The sequence below is a fragment of the Furipterus horrens genome, unplaced genomic scaffold, assembly GCF_987537825.1.
Source record: "Furipterus horrens unplaced genomic scaffold, mFurHor1.1.pri manual_scaffold_7, whole genome shotgun sequence".
Taxonomy (NCBI): domain Eukaryota; kingdom Metazoa; phylum Chordata; class Mammalia; order Chiroptera; family Furipteridae; genus Furipterus; species Furipterus horrens.
The window spans coordinates 34,405,637-34,424,470 of record NW_028327177.1 but is presented as its reverse complement, the minus strand read 5'-3'; the positions used below and the strand labels follow the sequence as shown (position 1 = coordinate 34,424,470).

The following is an 18,834-nucleotide window of genomic DNA, read 5'->3' as shown; positions in this document are numbered from 1 at the left end:
CCATGTGGGAAGGCCACCCTCCCCTCCACACCCCCACTCTTATTAGGGTTTTCTGGACCCAAGGGTAGGTAGGACGACGACCATGTCCAGCTTGAAGCAGCTAGAGGAGCTTGAGACCTTCGCCCATTGTCCTTTACAAGATTACAAAGGGTCCTAATATTTGAGAGGGGGGGGATAGTTAATTTTTATGAACCAGGGGTATGGACTTGGGGGGGATTGCTGGGGGAGGGGGGTGCTGGGTGGAGGGGAACAAGGGGGAGAAAATTGGAACTGTTGTAACAATATAATCAATAAAAAACATTATAAAAAAAAATCAAATGAGAATTTGATTTTTCTCCACAGAGCCCCATATATTAACTGATTTGAGCTTTTTTTTTTTTTTTTTTTTTTTGGTAACATGAATGATTTAAAAGAGAGAAGAAAAATAAAAGTAAGCATTCAGAAAAAAACAGCATGTTAATTTTAATTGAAACCCTTTCATTATTCCTAACAACATTTACAGTCTTGGACCTTGGTACTGTTCTGAAGAAAACTCAAGATATTGAATATATAAAGTTGTGGAAACCCATTTTACATTCATTCTCTCTGTGTGAAATGAAAATGTGTTGGATATTAATCTGTCTAACAACCTTGGGGAATTTTATTTTTCTTTGTTCTCTTAGGTGGCCATGTATGTGCTACAACTGGGCAGTGCTACATTCCTGCTTACGGAGCCCGTGATCAGTGCGATGACAACTGGGGCTGCCACACATGTTGTGACCTCACAAGTGAAGTATCTGTTGGGAATGAAAATACCCTATATATCTGGACCACTTGGATTCTTTTATGTAAGTTTTCCATATGTCTTTGTTCACACATTTTGGGTGTGTATTTCACAAAATAGAATTTGGTCAATAATAATATTGAGATATTTCTATATTAAAGCAACTTCGATTTAAATATAATCTTGCAGGATATTTTAAGTGTGATTTAGGATAGTAAACTATTTAATGAACATTGTTTATTAATTTTGGAAACAACTTTTTATAATAAATAATTTAATTGATATAATTTGAGAGCTTGATTAGAAAAAAAATAGCAAATCTTTTTGTGAGTCAGATACGTTGCCAGCTTCTAATGGAAGCCATGTACTGGGATCATGGCCAAGTTTAACAGGAATACACTCAACCACATTCTTTCAGTATTGTGAACCCTGGTATGGATCAAATCACAGGCCTGGTCAAAATTGGTGGCTTTAGCCCCAATAGCAGATAATCAGTTATTAGAAGACTCTTAAATCTGAGAGAGGAACATGTGGCCAGCTTCAATATATTATGCTCATAGTAGTCTGTTGTTCTTGGTCTAATGGAAGCAGGCCTAAAATCTATGACTTTTCAGGAAGTCATTCTACGGGATCTTTAAATGATAGTGAATGTCTTGTTAACAAACTTGAAGGCTACCAAATTTCATATTTAATTTTATGTTGTAGAGGAGGAAAAAAATATTTTCCGTCTATTATTCTAGGTTCTCAGCTATGGCCACTCGAACAGAAAACTGATAAACAAGAGAAAAACATAAGTTTATTAACATGTATCTGATATATACATGGGAGAAGCTCAGGCATGAGCAACTCAATAGAAGTGGCTAGAACTTGGGCTTAAATACTCTCTTCACCTAAAGCAAAGAAAGAAGGGTATGGGGTAGGCAAGTTTCTGGAATGTGACCAGGAAAAGTGCAGTAAACAAGGATAAGGTTGTTGTGCATATTTACGTTGGTGCCCTCCTATTGATCAGAGTGTCTTGTGATCTTTGAGTCATCCTAGTCTTTTTGGTACAGAGAGAGAAACACCCCGCAAATGGAGATTTCTTTTATAACTATAAATATCCCTTAAAAAGGGTAATTTATACTCTGTTTTCAAAACTTACTATGTCTGCTTTTTTCAAAATAATGATCTTAAAATAATCCTTCTGTCAAAGAAGCATATTTTAAGAATGGCGTATTCAGATCTTCTTTAATGTAATGTTATATACTACATTGCATATATATAATTTGCATACAATGTATATAAATAACATTAATGTTTTATAATAAGAATATTCCTATTTTTATTTTTTTTATTTCAATGGTTGAATATATGGAACTACAATAATATACTTACCTAATAAAACAAGAACACTGAAACTGGTTCTGGAAGCAACATAGTTCCAAGTTCTAGATCAAACAAAAGCAGACCAAAGACTTGATGATTCCAGGCCTACAAAACAGAACCAAATCAGCACCAGATTGTGCCTTGACCTTCTGGCTGGCAAAGTGTGCTCATATGCACATGCGCAGTATCAGGAAATATGAATGGGTTACAAATTGGTTCTCTGCAGATATATTCACATGTATAATAATCACACACAAATAATAATCATTCCTCCTTTCACTGGTTGTGTTAAAAGAAGCACGGCAGTGTGATATGGAACCGGAATTTAGTCTTTGTTTGTTTTTCTGGTACATAGAATGCTACATTTAAGTGTTTTGTGTAGGATTTTTTAAACTTTTTGTTTTCTTTTGAGGTAAACTGCAAGCTACCTTATCTTTGCCCTGAAGGTCAAATGCTGTGTGGCTTTTGAGAGCCTTTTGTAACTTTTTACTCTGAAATGGAACCAGGTTTAGAAATATTTTTAGATGGCTGACTTTAAATTCACATTATTCAGCTACTGGAAGTTGCTATGCTTTGTGTTCATGGAAAATGAAGAAAAGTTGCTCTTGCTTTTCAAAGTCACAGAGGCCTGTTCTGTTAGGTTGGAATGGTGCTTTAGTTCTTTGACAAGGTTTCAAAATAAATGCTGATATTTCAGTATCAAAAGTTGCAGTGATCTGACCATTAGATTAAGAAATACATTTTGTATCATGCATAGGCTACACTGGGACACTTGGAAAGTGAGCTTTGGCGTAGAATCTGATGATGATCATGTAAATGTGAACTTGCTCTGGGTCATTTAGGTGGAGTGCGAACTAGCAGATCTGAGCTCAGCACAGAGGTATAGAACAGAAGACAAGCTAAAGGCTGTGATCCTGAGGTCAGAGAACCTAGAGGAGAGTGAATTAATGCATTGGGATTTCACTCTTTGTGCTTCCTGCTTCTGAGGTTTCACAACTGTTATACTTTTTTTGAAAGCTACTCAGACAGATGAGAAAAAAATAATATGTTACGTATATTTCTTGGAACATAAATTAATGTCAAGACATTTGAGACTTGCACAATGAACCAGTCACCACTCCTAATTACCTAGCTAGAACACTCATTTTTCTTAAAATAATTCAGGGTTGTCCAATCAAAATTTTCATTTATTAATTCTAGTAAAAGCAATCTTTGCTATCAAATTTATAAGAAAACAGCCTTCTACCTTTATTATGTTCTTAGGTCACATAGGTTGGGGTCTCTTATCTCCTAAAACTTGGATGGTTTCTACAGTGTCTTCCTTCTGGGAGACGCCTGGTTCTGTGTTACCAAAATAATTTAATTCTCTAGTTCAAATAGCTAAAATCTCCAGCTCTTCGGTTGCTCTGAAATGGCAGGTGTTCTTGCATCAGTGGAACTTCTTTAGGGGACAACCTGAATCAGATACAGGTAGTGGTATGTTCTCATTTCTGCCCTGTCAGATTATAGAACAGATTTCCCATAGATCTTAACAAGCTGACATGGCAAAGTACTTTCTTTTCTATGTGTGGCATGCAGATTAGTACATGCCACTAAAGCCAGCTAAACTCAGATGGTTAGGCCACTTTTTTGATTCTAACTGAAAATAATTAACCAGTTTCCTAAGGTGAGTAGGTTCTCTCAGAAGTGTTAAACCTGTTTAATGCTTTTTGCTGGTCCTTAGATGTTTAACCCAGAATTCTTGGGCTTTTGATATACAAAGAAAGTTTATATTCCCAAGAAAAGTAGATACGATCTGGCCTAATTCATTTTATATGGCCTTTCTAAATCCCTTCACATATAATGTTTTATGTTTTCCCTCATTCTTCAAGTTTTATCTCTGAATTCATATACTTCTAATGAAACAATCTTTCTCTTAAAATTATTTTTCTTAATAAACTTTGAAGTGTTGCATATTCTTCTTCAGTTATATATTGGATCAGATGTTTATATATACTTTTGATGATAGACTATATTAAAGATGGATTATTTGAAATTTACTCAAAAAACAGCTTTAATATTTAGCTTAATGCATTGCACATAATAGAACCTGCATAAACATGTTGAATGCATGAATAAATAATAACTACAAATCCCCTTAATGTTATATAGCCTATGTACTGATAGAGGGGAAAAAAATAATCTGGTCCGTCCTCTCCATGTCATTCTGCTTATTCAGGATGAAATCTACTCCTATTTACAAATGTATTGTTACTATTACTATGTTAGATCAAGGTATCTGTTCATTGAACAATACTTATGGAATACCTACTATTTTCCCAACACTAATTTAGGAGTTGAAAATCTGTCAGTGAAAAAGAATAAAATAAAAACATCATATAAATAAATTGTATGTGTGTATGTGTATGTGTGTAAATGTTCATTAAGTGCTTCAAGAAAGTCTCCCCTCTAAAGAAAATAATTAATAACAAGCAATATATGTACTATGAATAAATCATTTTCATTCTTTGAAATATCTCAAAATGTGTTTGTTTATACATATCAAATTTTTAATTTTATGTCAAGTTAAGTAGTCAATTTAAAGAACCAGTATAGTCTCAAATTGAGCTGAACTCTAATTTTATTAAACAGATTGGTCAGTTCTGATGAAATAGCTTACTAATTTATCCATACAGATATAAACTATCTTTGTTTCTCTGAGAAATGGGAAGTGAATGATGATCCTCAATCAGAATTTTTATCTACTGGACCTTAATGTGTGATAGCATATTCAGATGACTGGATTTATACTAGAAATGAGAAATTTTAATGTGTGCTTAAGATTCCTAGACCTATATTATATGAGCGTGTGTGTGTGGGCGCGTGTGTGTCTTCTTCCCCATCTCTATCTCCAGATGCGACCATTTCCTCCTAGCCTGCTCTAACTGTGACCTCTTTATGTGGGACCACATGATGGTTATGGGGATAACTCTCTCTATTAGTTTGCTTTTCTACTGTGTTCTTCATGCTGATTGTAACACACCTTGACCCACCCCCTTGTTCTTCTGTAGCATCTTGTGCTTTGCTTTCTAAATTGTACTTTAATCCTGAAACCCCCCGGGGGGGGAGGGGTTCCTCATTCTTTTTTATTCTGGGGTGGTTATTTTTGTTACTGCAAATACATGTTCTCAAAATGCACATTGTAGCAAATTTGGTATGGTTTGGGAGTTTTGCCTATTCATGGTATACTTTTAATGCCTTGGTAAAATGAAAAGAATGATCCTCTAGGTTCTTTAAAATGTTTGGGTTTTTGTTTTCTGACAAATCATCTGAATGGCACTGTCAATTTTATCTTTGGATCACGGTAAACCATCAGAAAACTATGTATTTGAACAGAATTTTCTTGACATCTCTAATCCCATCCCATGTCGAATATATATCAACTTTGATTTTTTATCCTGGGCTTTGAGTAAGGAGTAAATATGAGAATGGAATCCTTTCCTTCATTTTCTGTAGCAATTTTGTGAACAATTATCACTCATCACATAAAGTGACACGAAGGAAAAATATTGCCTGCATCTCAGATAACTAAAATACTATAGTAATATTTTACATTAAGTCAAATAACTGGTATCAGTTAAATACCAGTACTTAACTTCTTTATGTGTTACTTGTCCATGTGTTTGATTGCAGAGTTTGAGAAAGAGTGGTGGGGTTCAAGGGAGCCTATGAAGTTCCCTTACTGCACTTAACAATAAATCTACATGTAACCAAGTTTTAGCATCTCTGCTCATTGAAGTGGCTGGGAAAGAGAAGTCACTCATAGTATTTTTATATAGAAAGAGGCAACCCTGAGTTTGTTGGAAGCATCAAGGGCAAAGCAATTTTGTATATGTAAATGAATTAAAGCTTTGCACTGACCACCTATCAATACCCCACCTTTCCATTCTATAACCATTAAGATGTCTTTGTAAGTCATCACTGAGTTCATTTGAGGACAAATGCTATATTGTGGGTGACCCTACATTTTCTTTGTATTGTTTCTTATCGTAGATCTACATATATGTCTTCAAAAACATCAAGTCTGTTCAACTGGAAGCACTGCTCTTATCGTTGCTGAGCATCGTGGTGCTTGTTTTGGTTAAAGAGTTGAACGAACAGTTTAAAAGGAAAATTAAAGTTGTTCTTCCTGTTGATTTAGTTTTGGTAAGTATGAAATCAACATTTAGCATTTTGCCCTACAATGTTTGCCAGTTGTTGGGGTAACCTGCAGAGGTTCATTTTATTGTCTATAGTAACCCACAGCTATTCCTGTCTCTCATTAAAGTATATTTAAGTTGCATGGCTATACATTAATGTAAGAACAGGTAAAATTTTGAGTCAATAATTTGAGGAGACATGTTTTCAATTAATACAGCATTTATTGTCAGTTTTTACATAAATAGAATAATATATAGCCTAAGATTTTGAATTTGAATAAGGAGCCATTTCTAAGAGTGAGACACAAAAAATTCTGTGATGATTCTTCCTAAAGCAAAAAGTGATACCACATTCTATGGATGTGGCATTTATATATTATACGTAGAAATATTATCAATTGACAAGTGTCCATTAATGATTGGTGGATTTACTAAACTTTTTAAACTAACCTAATTTTGCTTTAATAAAAGGCTACTTGTGATTTTTCACTGGCCAGGGCTGTTCTCTAAGATATTAGTTGTTATACTTGGCAAAACAAAATATTATACTTTGCTCCTAAGATTTATGACACTAGAAAAAATACATTTTGCAATCTTAGGAGCCTCTCCTGGGAACTCTTCACTAACGGCATTAAGTTGAAAAAGAAATATTAACACAAACATATTTTTGGTTTCAGTTTTTTTGGTCTTTGGGTTAGTTATACATGTATATGTTAAGTGGTATCTATAATAATTTCACTTATTGAAATATCCCTTTATACTATTAAAATGGTCTAAGTTTATGTAAATATTAAAGTTAGCACATTAAAAACTGTCTCAGAAGGATATGATACATTCCTGTAGAATTAAGATGGATGGCTTCTTTCCATAGCTAGACCTTGTATGATTCTATACTTTGATAATTTGTGGAGATACATGTAACAGATGTTATCTATATAATGTATGTGTGTCTATATCAAATAATCCATAAAAGTGGACAGTACTATGATTATTGGTAATATTCACAGCAATAACTGTGAAACATTTTATTTCAAAGTCCTGTGGGTATTAAGACATACTTATTATATCTTGGGAAGCATTATTACATAAGTTTCATGAATCCAAGAATTGAAATTAACCTTACTGAAGAAGGCTTTTGAGCTAGTAATAAAAGGGTTGCATATGCACTCTTGTCTAATATTTGCAAGGCCCAAGGGAAATACAGGCCCAAATACTTAAAAGTTGTAGTTCAAAATGTTAAATAAAGCAGGTTATGCTTTTTTATATTGACTATAACACATTAGTGATTACCTTGAAAGAGAAATTGGAGTAGAGAATTCTCTTGCTCCTTTCAGTTCTGCCAAAATATGTCACCATGGGGAGAGCCATCCTCTTTCTACTCCTGGCCTGCTCCTTTCTACTCCAGCTCTATCCCATCTACAAGGGAAAATGATTAAAAAAAAAATTTTACAGAATAATATTATTGATCATTAATTATTAAATAGTCCTTATTTTACTAGTGTGCTTTTGCTACTATTTTTCTGATGATAAATATGGTAAATTTTTACTTTAGATAATTGGTGTGTCTCTTTTTAACAGAAAAAAGTGGTATATAAACAATTCTAAACTGTTACTAAGGTGATACCATAATGATATGAAATTTCTAGTGTCTATTAAAATTATTAGAAGGATGAAAGGTAATTGTGAAAATAGATGCAAAAATTTAGGGTAGCAGGGCTGCTAAAACAAAGGCTAAACTAGGTTCTGAATATACATTTAAAGGTGATTACGGATACAGGCAGAGAACATGTGACCTCTCCTGTCATATCCTATATCATCTATTATATATATAATAAAACAGTACAGGGCACCTGAGACTCCAGGAAGCATGTTTTACTTCAAGAAATAGTAAAAGCTCAACATTTAAAAATACTCAGACTATAAGTAATTATTGACTTTTAGTCTATATTAGGAATATTATACAATATCTCAAAACATGCTATTTTAAAAAGCATCCCTGCATGTCACAAGAAACAAATGTTAATGTTGGATTGTCGTATCTTGACACACACAGATACACACATATTCCTAGAGTATGTGTTTTGCTCCCCTTACAAATTAGACATAATTGGGTTGACGTAGGGTAGAACATTTAAAAGATATATTATTGTAATGCCATTTATTTTTTGAAACTGCAGATTAAGTGCTCTCAGATCTCAGAAGGATACTTTGAATTTCAAAATTTCGTAACTTAAAAAAATCTGAACAACTGCTTCATTACTCATGACAATCATGGGACATGTGGACAGTGTTTACTTCTAAAAATAGTTTTCAAGAAGGTGTTTTAAAAGCTACTAATAACTTTTTTTCAAATGAACCACACAGATTATTGCTGCATCACTTGCTTGCTATTATGCCAATATGGAAAACACATATGGATTAGAAGTAGTTGGTCATATTCCAAAAGGGTAATGTAGTCTTTTTTCTTACCTTTCTCTTTGTATGTTTATTAGTTTGCTTTTGTTGGAGGAAGGGACTGGAGGTAGGTAGTATGAATTTTATTTCTTTCAAAGGACCTGTAAGGGACAAATTTCCAATTAATTTCCATTTTTAAGTGATTAAAAAATGCACATATAGAGAAAGACTGAATTCTTAGACTGTTTATGTATAACTAGAAAAGTAGATAAATATTTTATATAGCATTGCTTCAGGTAAAAGATTTGGAAATTATTTACAAGTATATCATTTTTAAAAAATGGAGACCATAGAATTTCCAAATTAGAGTCATGCTCTGAGATTTAGTCTTCCCCATTCCAAGTACATATTCTTATCACTATTTTTATTTTGCTTAAAACAGAGTAGAAATACACAAGCATTGTTTGAAATAGCAAACCCATAGGACTGGATGGTGTAAGGTGAGAAAAAGGGTAGAGTAGAGAAGAGGGCATGGTTTTCTTACTGTCTTAAAGCTTTCCTCTGAACTAAGAAGAAGGTTAACAACAAGAAATGTTCACCCTAAAAGGGCAAAAGTTTGTTCCAAATACAGCGTGAAAGACAACAAAAGCATCTTTAGGAAGAGAAGCATGTCTTATCGGTTATTTCCTTTTAATGGACTATATACACACTAATATTTATAATTTGAGGACAAAGTTAGTTGTTGAGTCGTCTATTTTTTTATCTTCTTGTCCCAAATTTTAGTTTCTAACTACATTAAAATAGAGGGACAAAAGAAAAATTTCAGAGATTAAAAAGGTAATTTAAAGAAATCCTAACTTTAACCTTTATGCAGTTATAGATTAATGGTGATTATCTGAGTCAATTTGGTTTTTCTAAAAAGTTATCTACTTTTCCACCTTGAAAAGTCAGTTTATTGTTTCTTTCTAGGTCAGTTTATTGTTATTAATAATCAGGCAGGCTCGATTTTTATGAAACAATTCTTATACTTTGAAATGTTAGGATTTTGTGTAGCATATATTTTAGGGCCTGCAATGCTACAAGTCAATTTGTTTTGGGGATAAACTTTAACAAGTGGGTAAAAAAGTTATGCCTCTTCTTCATCCACTCCAATTCTCCCCTTATTTTGAGTGAACTTTCCAGATCCAGCCTCTTAAGAAATCAATGAAAGAGTGTGGCATTGATATTAGATGGAGCTGAGACTGAATCTCAACTGTACCATTCATTGTGATTTAGGTACATTCCTTAACCATTCTCAAATGGTTTCTTCTCCATACAGTTAATATGGAAGGGCTGAGAATGCTACTTACGTATTAGGTATTAAATCAACATGAGTTCCCTTTCCTTTTTTTCTTCCTCTGCCCCAGAGGATTTTTATTTTTGAGGAGAGATAAGTATCCCAAAGAATCATTGGGAATAAATAAATGATGATGCTTTGTTTGGCGCAAGTGGTTTTCAAAAGAGAGAAAGACAATAGTCAGGTATTAGTTGAAGAAATATTTTAAATAGTTCTTCAAAACTGAGAAAGAGTGAACTGTGCTCCTGTATTTTGAAACAGAGGGTGGATGGAGCCTTTGTACACATGACTCCTACGATATGTGATGCATAGTTAAGTGTGCTATGAAAGGACTGGGTTAAAGATATAATTAAGATTATGAACTCAATGGTAAATTTAAGGATTGACTTAAGAATTGCAGCTCAAAGTAAACTGGTGTTCTCATACAACACTACAGTGTTCAAGGTAGGGAATACAGTCTCTAATGCCAGGCAAAGAAATATTGGGAAAGGGTCACATGAAAGAATGCGCCAAATGTGCTTCTGCCCTGATGCAGAACATTTTTGTCGAGTTGGGTCCAGTGGTGAGTCTGGATGCAAATGACACATGCATAGATTTGTTCCTGGGGAGCTTCTTGTGATCTTGTTTTTCTGTTAAATAATGTTGAAAACAAAGGGCTTCTAAGGACAAGGCTCCTTGGCTTTCTCATGGGTACTTTACTATTCTGTGTAAACTTCAGGATCATTGCCACAGTTGAATTCATTGCAAGTTGTTACAGAAACCATGTGAAACTTGACGACTTCACTTTTGTATTTCTTTCCACAGAATTCCTTCACCTGAAGCTCCCTCAATGAATGTTCTCTCTGCAGTAATCACCGAAGCGTTTGGAGTGTCCCTTGTAGGCTATGCGGCCTCATTGGCTCTTGCTCAGGGATCTGCCAAAAAATTCAAATATTCAGTTGATGACAACCAGGTGGCGTATACCCTGGCCCCTCTTCACAGCTATTGTATCATTGTACTGTGTACTGCCAGATCCTGCACATGTTGAACTTATGAAAAATATAACTTTCCTAAGTGTGTAACAAGAATAGGTAGGACAAAACAAGAGAAAAAAAAAATCTCGAAATCATTTACACAAAGCTGTAAAATCTGTCCTCCATGGGCTGGTTTATAATTTTATTTTATTTTTAGAAAGAATAACATCTTGATTTTTGTTTAAAGTTGTTTTTAGGAGAGAAGTTAAATATATTATTATTGAGTACTTTTAAAAATTATGAATTTCAAAATACAAATAATACTAGTATAACTTTTCTTAGTAAAAAACTAAAAGATGTGAGTATGTATTTATAGAATGCTGAAGGATAAAGATAAGGTTGATCATATTTTTATATTTTTTAAATTTATTTCTTTCAATGTCTTGTTTAAGCCCCATGGCACTTCATTCCTGCAGGGTCTGCTGAGACAGCCGCAGAATACTGGTTACAAATGCCAAATCACCTATGTCTATACGTCACTCCAACACTACGTACCCTTAATTACTTCTGTGTCCCAGTTTTGTCATCAGCATAAAAACAGATACATTCATTCATCAGATATGTGTTGAACCCTACTTATGTACCAGAGACTGGTCTAGGAATGAGGGTTTCCCCAGTGGACAGCCCAGGCCATATATTTTCTCATGTCAGAACTTCCTGAGACATACCCTCGTACTCAGGTTAAGAATCTGTTCACTAAGGTTTACAAGGATCTAGGTGACCTGCCACCATCCCTTTTTTCCTCTGATCTCATATTTCTCTTTATTCTGTTCTAGCCACACTTGCTGCCATGCTTTTCCGTAAACCCATTAGTCATGATTCTGGCTCAGGACATTTGCACTTGCTCTTCCCTTTTCCAGAAACTGTTTCCCCAGATACCTACACTCTGCACTTATTTAAATGTTCCCTTCTCAGGGTAGCCTTCATTGGTAAGCTAAAATCCTAAGCTCCATGTTTTTCACTCCCTCTTCTTTTTTACTTAACATATTCATCCTGTTTACTGTCAGCATTCACTCACTAGAATACCAGTTCTGTAAGGGCAGGGCTATTTCTCTCTGCTGTTTACTGGTAACAGGAAAGGCAGAAAAACAGTAGGAGTTGTTTTACAAAAATTCAGGTGAAATCTGATGACTTGTACCAGGATGTAGCAATGGAGGAGAAAGGAGGTGGGAAGATTCTGCATTGGCTGTAGTTGCCATCTGGGAAAAAGGGAAGGAGTCAAAAATAGCATCATGTGCTACTTAACGATGGGGATGCATATTGAGAAATATGTCATTAGGCTATTTTGTCATTTTTCAAACATCACAGAGTTCTATTACACAAAGCTAAATGGTGTAACCTACTATACACCTCCACTATATGATGTAGCCTATTGCTCCTAGGCTACAAACCTGTGTAGCACATTCCTGTGCAAAATAAAACGAGATTAAATCAAGCACTAGAAAAAATGATATAATCAAGAGATGTGATCAATACGAGACATATGAGGCTGCTCCCAGTGCAACAGGGCATGTGGTTTTACAGCAAAATCTTTTTAATAACTAAAAAGAATATAGTTTAAAATAACAATCAAAGGTATAATTTAGTAAATACATAAACCAGGAATGTAGTCATTTATTATCATTATCAGGTATTACATACCGTACATAATTGTATATGAATACTTTATAGAGCTGACAGTGCCTTAGGTTTATTTCTACCAGCATTATCACAGACATGTGAGTTTTATCTTGCACTATAATATTATAATGGCTACAGATGCCACTAAGTGATAAGAATTTTCATCTCTATTGCAATTTTATGGGATCACTAATTGTATGTGGCCTGTCATCGACTGAAACATTATGAGGCAGATGACCATATCTGTAAAGCTTTTGGCCCAAGCATTTGCTACTTGAGCTGGAGAAGAACTTGAGAGGACCAGGTTGGGGGTGGTGGTGGAGAGCAATAGCCTGATTCAGTTTGGGATGCCTGTTAGCCACCCAAGGGGACGTGACTGAGTAACAGGCTGGCTGTATGAGTCTGAAGTTAAGAACTGTAGTCCAGGCTAGAGATATAAATTTGGGAATTGATAATGTGTAGTTGGGTAGCTAAGATATAGATAGGGAAGTAGTCAAATATTTGTGATTGGCTGGAGGAAAAGGAACCACAAAGGAAATTGAGAAGTGGTGGCCAGGAAACCAGGAAGATGTGAGGTCCTAGAAGGACCTACCATGAGCCTATGAGGAGGAGAAAGTAAACAATTGTGTCAAATGCTGCTTTTAGGCCAAGTAAGGTCAGAATTACCCATTGGATTTAGCTTTGTGAAGGGCATGAAATGGTGGGAACAAAAGCCCTGTTTATAGTGACTTAACAATAAGGGAGAAATTGACAACAGAGACAATAAATATCCTGTACTTCCCTGTAAGGTTGGTATGAGGATTAAATGAGTAATGTGCTTAGAAGAGTTTCTGACTCATCTAATCAGTAAATGCTTGCTGTTTTGTTTGTTAGTTTGTTTACAATGGTTAAATCACAACCAGTGGAGAGAACAGAAATTGAATATAAACAAGTCTCACTGTTTGACAGGTTGTACCTGTGGTCTGTAAAAGCTGATTGTTATTAAGAAATGAGATATTCTCATATTATCAATCTCACAGGAACTTTTGGCTCATGGCCTCAGCAATGTGATTTCTTCATTTTTCTTCTGCATACCAAGTGCTGCAGCCACGGGAAGGACTGTAGGCCTCTACAGCACAGGAGCTAAGACCCAGGTAACTCCCATCTAGCAGGGATGAAGGAGCTGCCCAGCCTCTCCTCTCCTGGGAGAGGGCAGAAGAGTGGGCTTCTATCTAAAGTCCAGAAAATATTTTTACTTCTTTGATTTTTTTCCAACTAGTTTCGAGGTGTTCTGTCTCCCTTCTCTTTCTTGTACTAAGCTTTACTGCTGGCAACCTTTGAACCAGAGCTCTCTCGAGTAGGGCTTCTGATTTTGCTTTTTGCTAAACTAACAAATTTGAAATTTTTCCATTTTTTTCACTTCCTTTAAAGAAAATGAAATCAATTATATGCAAAATTAGTCATTGACATTGAAATTTCCACATGAGTAAATGTACAAGTATTTAAATAACTAATAAGATGTTTGTGCATATTTGAGGTTAAAGAAACAATTATTATATATTTTTAGAAACTCAAGTCAACTCAACATTTGAGTGTCTGCTATATGCCAAATATTATGCTGGGTGCTAGTTAGATGACAATGATGACAATGAAGATAATCTGTGATGATCACAGTGGCATGCCAGGCTTTTCATGTCATACTTTCTATTCAGATAAACTCATTTAACCCTTTAGGCAACTCTGAAGAAAGTATGATTATTATCCTCTGTTTCTAAATGATGAAGTTGAAGAAAAAAAGGTTCAAGTTAATTATCTAGGTCACAGTTAAGGATTGGCAGAGCTAGGATGTTAACCCAGCTAAATTTACTCCAAACCTTGCGCTGTTAACCACTGTTCTATACACAATTCATTTATGGGTTAATATAGAAATTAAAGTTATCTCCTAACCTTTATTAAAACAAATAACATTTACTTAAAATTGAAATTGCCTAAGAATTTATAAAATATTTTATGTGATACTTCAAACATTTTAGGAGTCTAGCTTATAGTAAGTATTTTTTTGGGGGGGAGGGTTAAAAGAATAAATTTGAAAAGGATATGGTTCTTGATCTTGAAGAGCAAATGGCAGGAGAAAGATGGTGAATAGATATTAAAATATAGCATAAAACTAATGAAATTATTGGTGAATACTAATTAATGGAGCAGAGGGAAAGCAGAAAAAAAATCTGAATGTATAATATTTTGAAAAATAATTTCACAACTTATTAGCTAAGATGTGAAATCCTTATTTACCCTCATTTTACATGATAATTTCATTCGTTTTTTATGCAGTTAGTGATTTCAAGCATAGGTTTATCATGTTTATTGGCATAAACATTTTTTTGAAAACTATTCTCTCAAATGCTTGCTATCTAAATTTGAATGTTTAATGTATGATATAGTTATTTACTTATTTTTAATTAGTTTATTGTAGTAGCGTAAGTTAAAATTATGTAGGTTTTATAAATACATCGTCTTTATATTGTATCATGAGCATACAATATCTCTCTTTAATAATTCTGGGATGTATGGTAAATGTACATATAACTTCATAAGAAACTGCCAAAATGTTATCTCAGCAATGTCTGAGAACGCTAGTTGTTCTGAATTCTTGCTAGCCCTTAATATTGATTGGTTACTTGCTTATTTATATATTTATTTTTAATGTTAGCCATTCTAATAGAAACTGATTCCCTTTGATTTCTCCACAGTGATATTCTAGGCATCTTTGTGGTCCTGTCCCCCTTTACTCTTGTTGGTCTGACAGTTTTGCCAACTGTTTCTATTAAGTCATGAACATTTGTTCATGTGAAATCAGGTTTTCCATTAAGTGCAGCATAGCTAAGAGTTAGGTTATTTGGATCACCTTTTGTCAGCAGGTTGAGCTGCTTAGAAGATGATACTAATCACTTTTCACAATTAATAAAATTAGTCTGTTTCACACAGAGTTACTCAAATAACACCCTTGGAAGTGAGGAGGGGAGTCAAGCCAAACAATAGGCTAAAGGACTTTTAATTAAAATGTAGCTTTCACTATTAAACAACAACAACAACAAAAAGCTATTGCTGTGATGTGAAATAAAGGTGATAGTGTCCTATTTTTAAAAATTTTTTGCATGAGTTGCTTTTCTGTCATCACTGACTTAATTATACCACATCAGCTTTTCAAATGTCATGTTTGATTTCTTTCAGCTGCAAAATACAGATAATGATGGTCTACGTAAATTAATAATCATGTGCCAACATATTGTTTTTTTCTAGATGAATTAAGAATTACATTCTCCCCCATAACTTTGGAATAATAAGAAAGTTCAAGGTTTTGTTTTTTATCTGTCTTGTATTTTACAGGTGGCTTGTCTGATATCTTGCATATTCATCCTGACAGTCATTTATGCAGTAGGACCTTTGCTTTATTGGCTGCCAATGGTATAGTAGTGCTTTTTCATGACCTACTTTTTAAATTACTTTTAATGAGAATAACTATATATTAAAATTTCTTAAAAGAGTAGCTTCCGTAATCATTAATGATCCATATGTCATTGGTGTGACATAAGTAATGGTTGAATGGAGGAGAGTTGGAAAAAAGGCCACATTTGGTAGGGGAAGAAGAGGAGTTTTCTAATTCTTAGGCTCTTGTATAAAAATGGCATAGTGGAATTAGATTTTTTGTGTGTTCATTTGGAGGATGGAACTAAGCAATGTCGGTTATAGAAAATAGACTTTGGAAGAATTCTATCACAACTCCTACTGTTAGACAGTGTGTTCTGGGCAAGAAAGTAGGGAACAAGATACATCTTGCGACCTTTGATACATTCTTATAAAAAGTGACTCAGAACAATAGTACCAGTGGTTCACCTTGTCTTTCATAAGCCTGAGGCACCAAAGTTACAAGTAAGATTCTGGTTTTCAGAGAACCAGAGACACTGTCAGTCCTTTCTTGTTCTAATTCTTCATTCATATAGTGAGATTACCGTATTTTTCACTCCATAAGATGCACTTCTTTTCCCCCAGAAGTGGGGGGAAAATGTCTATGCATGTTATGGAACAAATATCACATCACAGACCGTGATGTATATTACCTGATCTGTCAGAGGTGGCGACAGCTGTTAGAAGAGGAAGTGGTGGGCCCATGTGAAACCCCTGGGGATGCTTAAATGTCCCACTTTACTGCTGGATCTCAGGGCATCTAGTCAGTATGAAGATAGCAAAGAAAGTGATATCAGTGATTGTGAGCAACTGAGCTTCATAAATTCTGACACTAGTGATGATGAGTTCTTGGGGTTCCCAGAAAACTAGAAGAGTACTTGAACCTTAAAGTCTCTCTTCATTTGTCAGTGACAGTGATGATGGTTCTTAATACTGCCATTGGCTGCTGTTCACTTTACATGGTTGAAATATTATTCTGTTATATTTTATTAAATATTTTAGTATACCATTTGGTTCAGAATATTTTTTTCCTTGTTTTCCGCCTCTAAGCCTAAGTGCATCTTATGGTCAGGTGCGTCTTATAGTACGAAAAATATGGTATATCATTTCTCCTAGAGGATTTTTCAATAATCAAGTTCACATTTCAAGAGAGTTCTATCTTTAGGTGAAACTAGATCATTGCTACTCAGGTCAATTATAAAGAAATACATGATAATTTTGCAACAAATTTCAAATGAATGGTGGTGAATAATTATTATAAAGTTAAGAGGACAGTCAGCATTATAACATCCACCTTTATCATTCATTACTTTTCTTTTTCCTTCTTCTAATTCTTTAGGGTGACATAAATTTTACCCTATGATTTTCTAGATTTGATATTATATTCCTAAAATACAATAATAAGTTAGTTCTAAACAACATAAATACTATGTTATGCTTCTAAATGGTGATTGCTTTTTTCTAGTAAGTACTTTTTAAAAACAAACAAAAAAGTAAAAATACCTTGGCTCTTTCAAATTGTGATTAAAATATTATGTTTCTTTTTCATCAATCTATTTCTTATTCGTAGTGTGTTCTTGCAAGTATTATTGTTGTAGGACTGAAGGGAATGCTCATACAGTTTCGGGATCTAAAAAAATATTGGAATGTGGATAAAATTGATTGGGTAAGTAGAAATTTAACCTAAATTTTTCTTCTTTGGCTTAAACACATGTAACGAAAGAAATTTTAACACTTTCATTTGCAGGAAGTAGTTTTAGTCATTTGAGATTTCTACACTTTACAAACTACCATTAATTTTTTCAAAATCTTAATAAATACATTAAAATGTAAAATGTCTTTATAAGAAACAGACATGGAACTTTGTCAAATTTTGATTGATGTGCTGTTTGAGAACATTTAAAGAAATGCTAACTAACTTGAGTGGGTTCCTAATTTCTGTTATGAATTAATTTTGGCAGTAAAACTTACCAAGGAAGTGCACACTAATAGAAATATGACAATTTATTACATGTGTGAAAAATCAGCCTTAATTGCTAAGACATGTATGCCAAAGTATTATAAGGTGAAAATCTTAATAGTGGCCATATTCATTCTAAATACAAAAAGTTTCATGAATTGTGCTCTAAATGGATTACTTTGAGAGGGTCATTGTTAATAGGATATTGCCAAGAACAGATTAAATTATACTAAACAATAATAACGTATGGCTTCTACTAACAGAAATATTTAATATACTTATTCCATCCAGAGAAATGTGTCTTTGAAAGAATATCCAGAATTCTTTTCCTCTGCAATATGGGTGAAGTATGATATTTCCTGAGTACCCTCTGTTTGGCTCTATTATGACATTCACTATAAATGCAATTATCTGTGTATCCCCACCCCTTCAGATTCTTTCCTCTGAGAGATTTTGGGGATTCTTTATGTGGGTGCCTACTTTCATAATACTCCTCCTAAGGCTCAATATTACTGAGTTCCTACAAAAATATAATGTTGAGTGCCATGGGTAATGCAAAGATGAAGAAAGAATTACTTGTGCAGGGAGGAGACACGGAAACACTAATTTACACAAGGCATACTACAATGTGTCTTAGAAACAAAAGTACAGGCTTAGTGCTGGGGGAAAATAGAGGCTGGGGCATTTAATTTGGACTGGGTTAATATGAAAGACTCTCACAGCAGAGCTGAAATGTGAACTGAGATTTGAATGAACAGTAT

General features: G+C 34.2%; 1 protein-coding gene across 2 annotated transcripts in view; it reads left to right on the top strand.

Moving 5' to 3' along the window:
- SLC26A7 (solute carrier family 26 member 7) overlaps window positions 1–18,834 on the top strand; it is a 72,714-nt gene that overhangs the window by 22,089 nt on the left and 31,791 nt on the right. For both annotated transcript variants that reach the window (XM_090282811.1, XM_090282810.1), the window contains exons 4-10: window positions 663–827; window positions 6,161–6,313; window positions 8,671–8,753; window positions 10,841–10,988; window positions 13,689–13,802; window positions 16,036–16,113; window positions 17,684–17,779. In XM_090282811.1, the coding sequence (XP_090138937.1) occupies window positions 663–827; window positions 6,161–6,313; window positions 8,671–8,753; window positions 10,841–10,988; window positions 13,689–13,802; window positions 16,036–16,113; window positions 17,684–17,779 (837 nt within the window). The remainder of the gene's footprint in view (window positions 1–662; window positions 828–6,160; window positions 6,314–8,670; window positions 8,754–10,840; window positions 10,989–13,688; window positions 13,803–16,035; window positions 16,114–17,683; window positions 17,780–18,834) is intronic.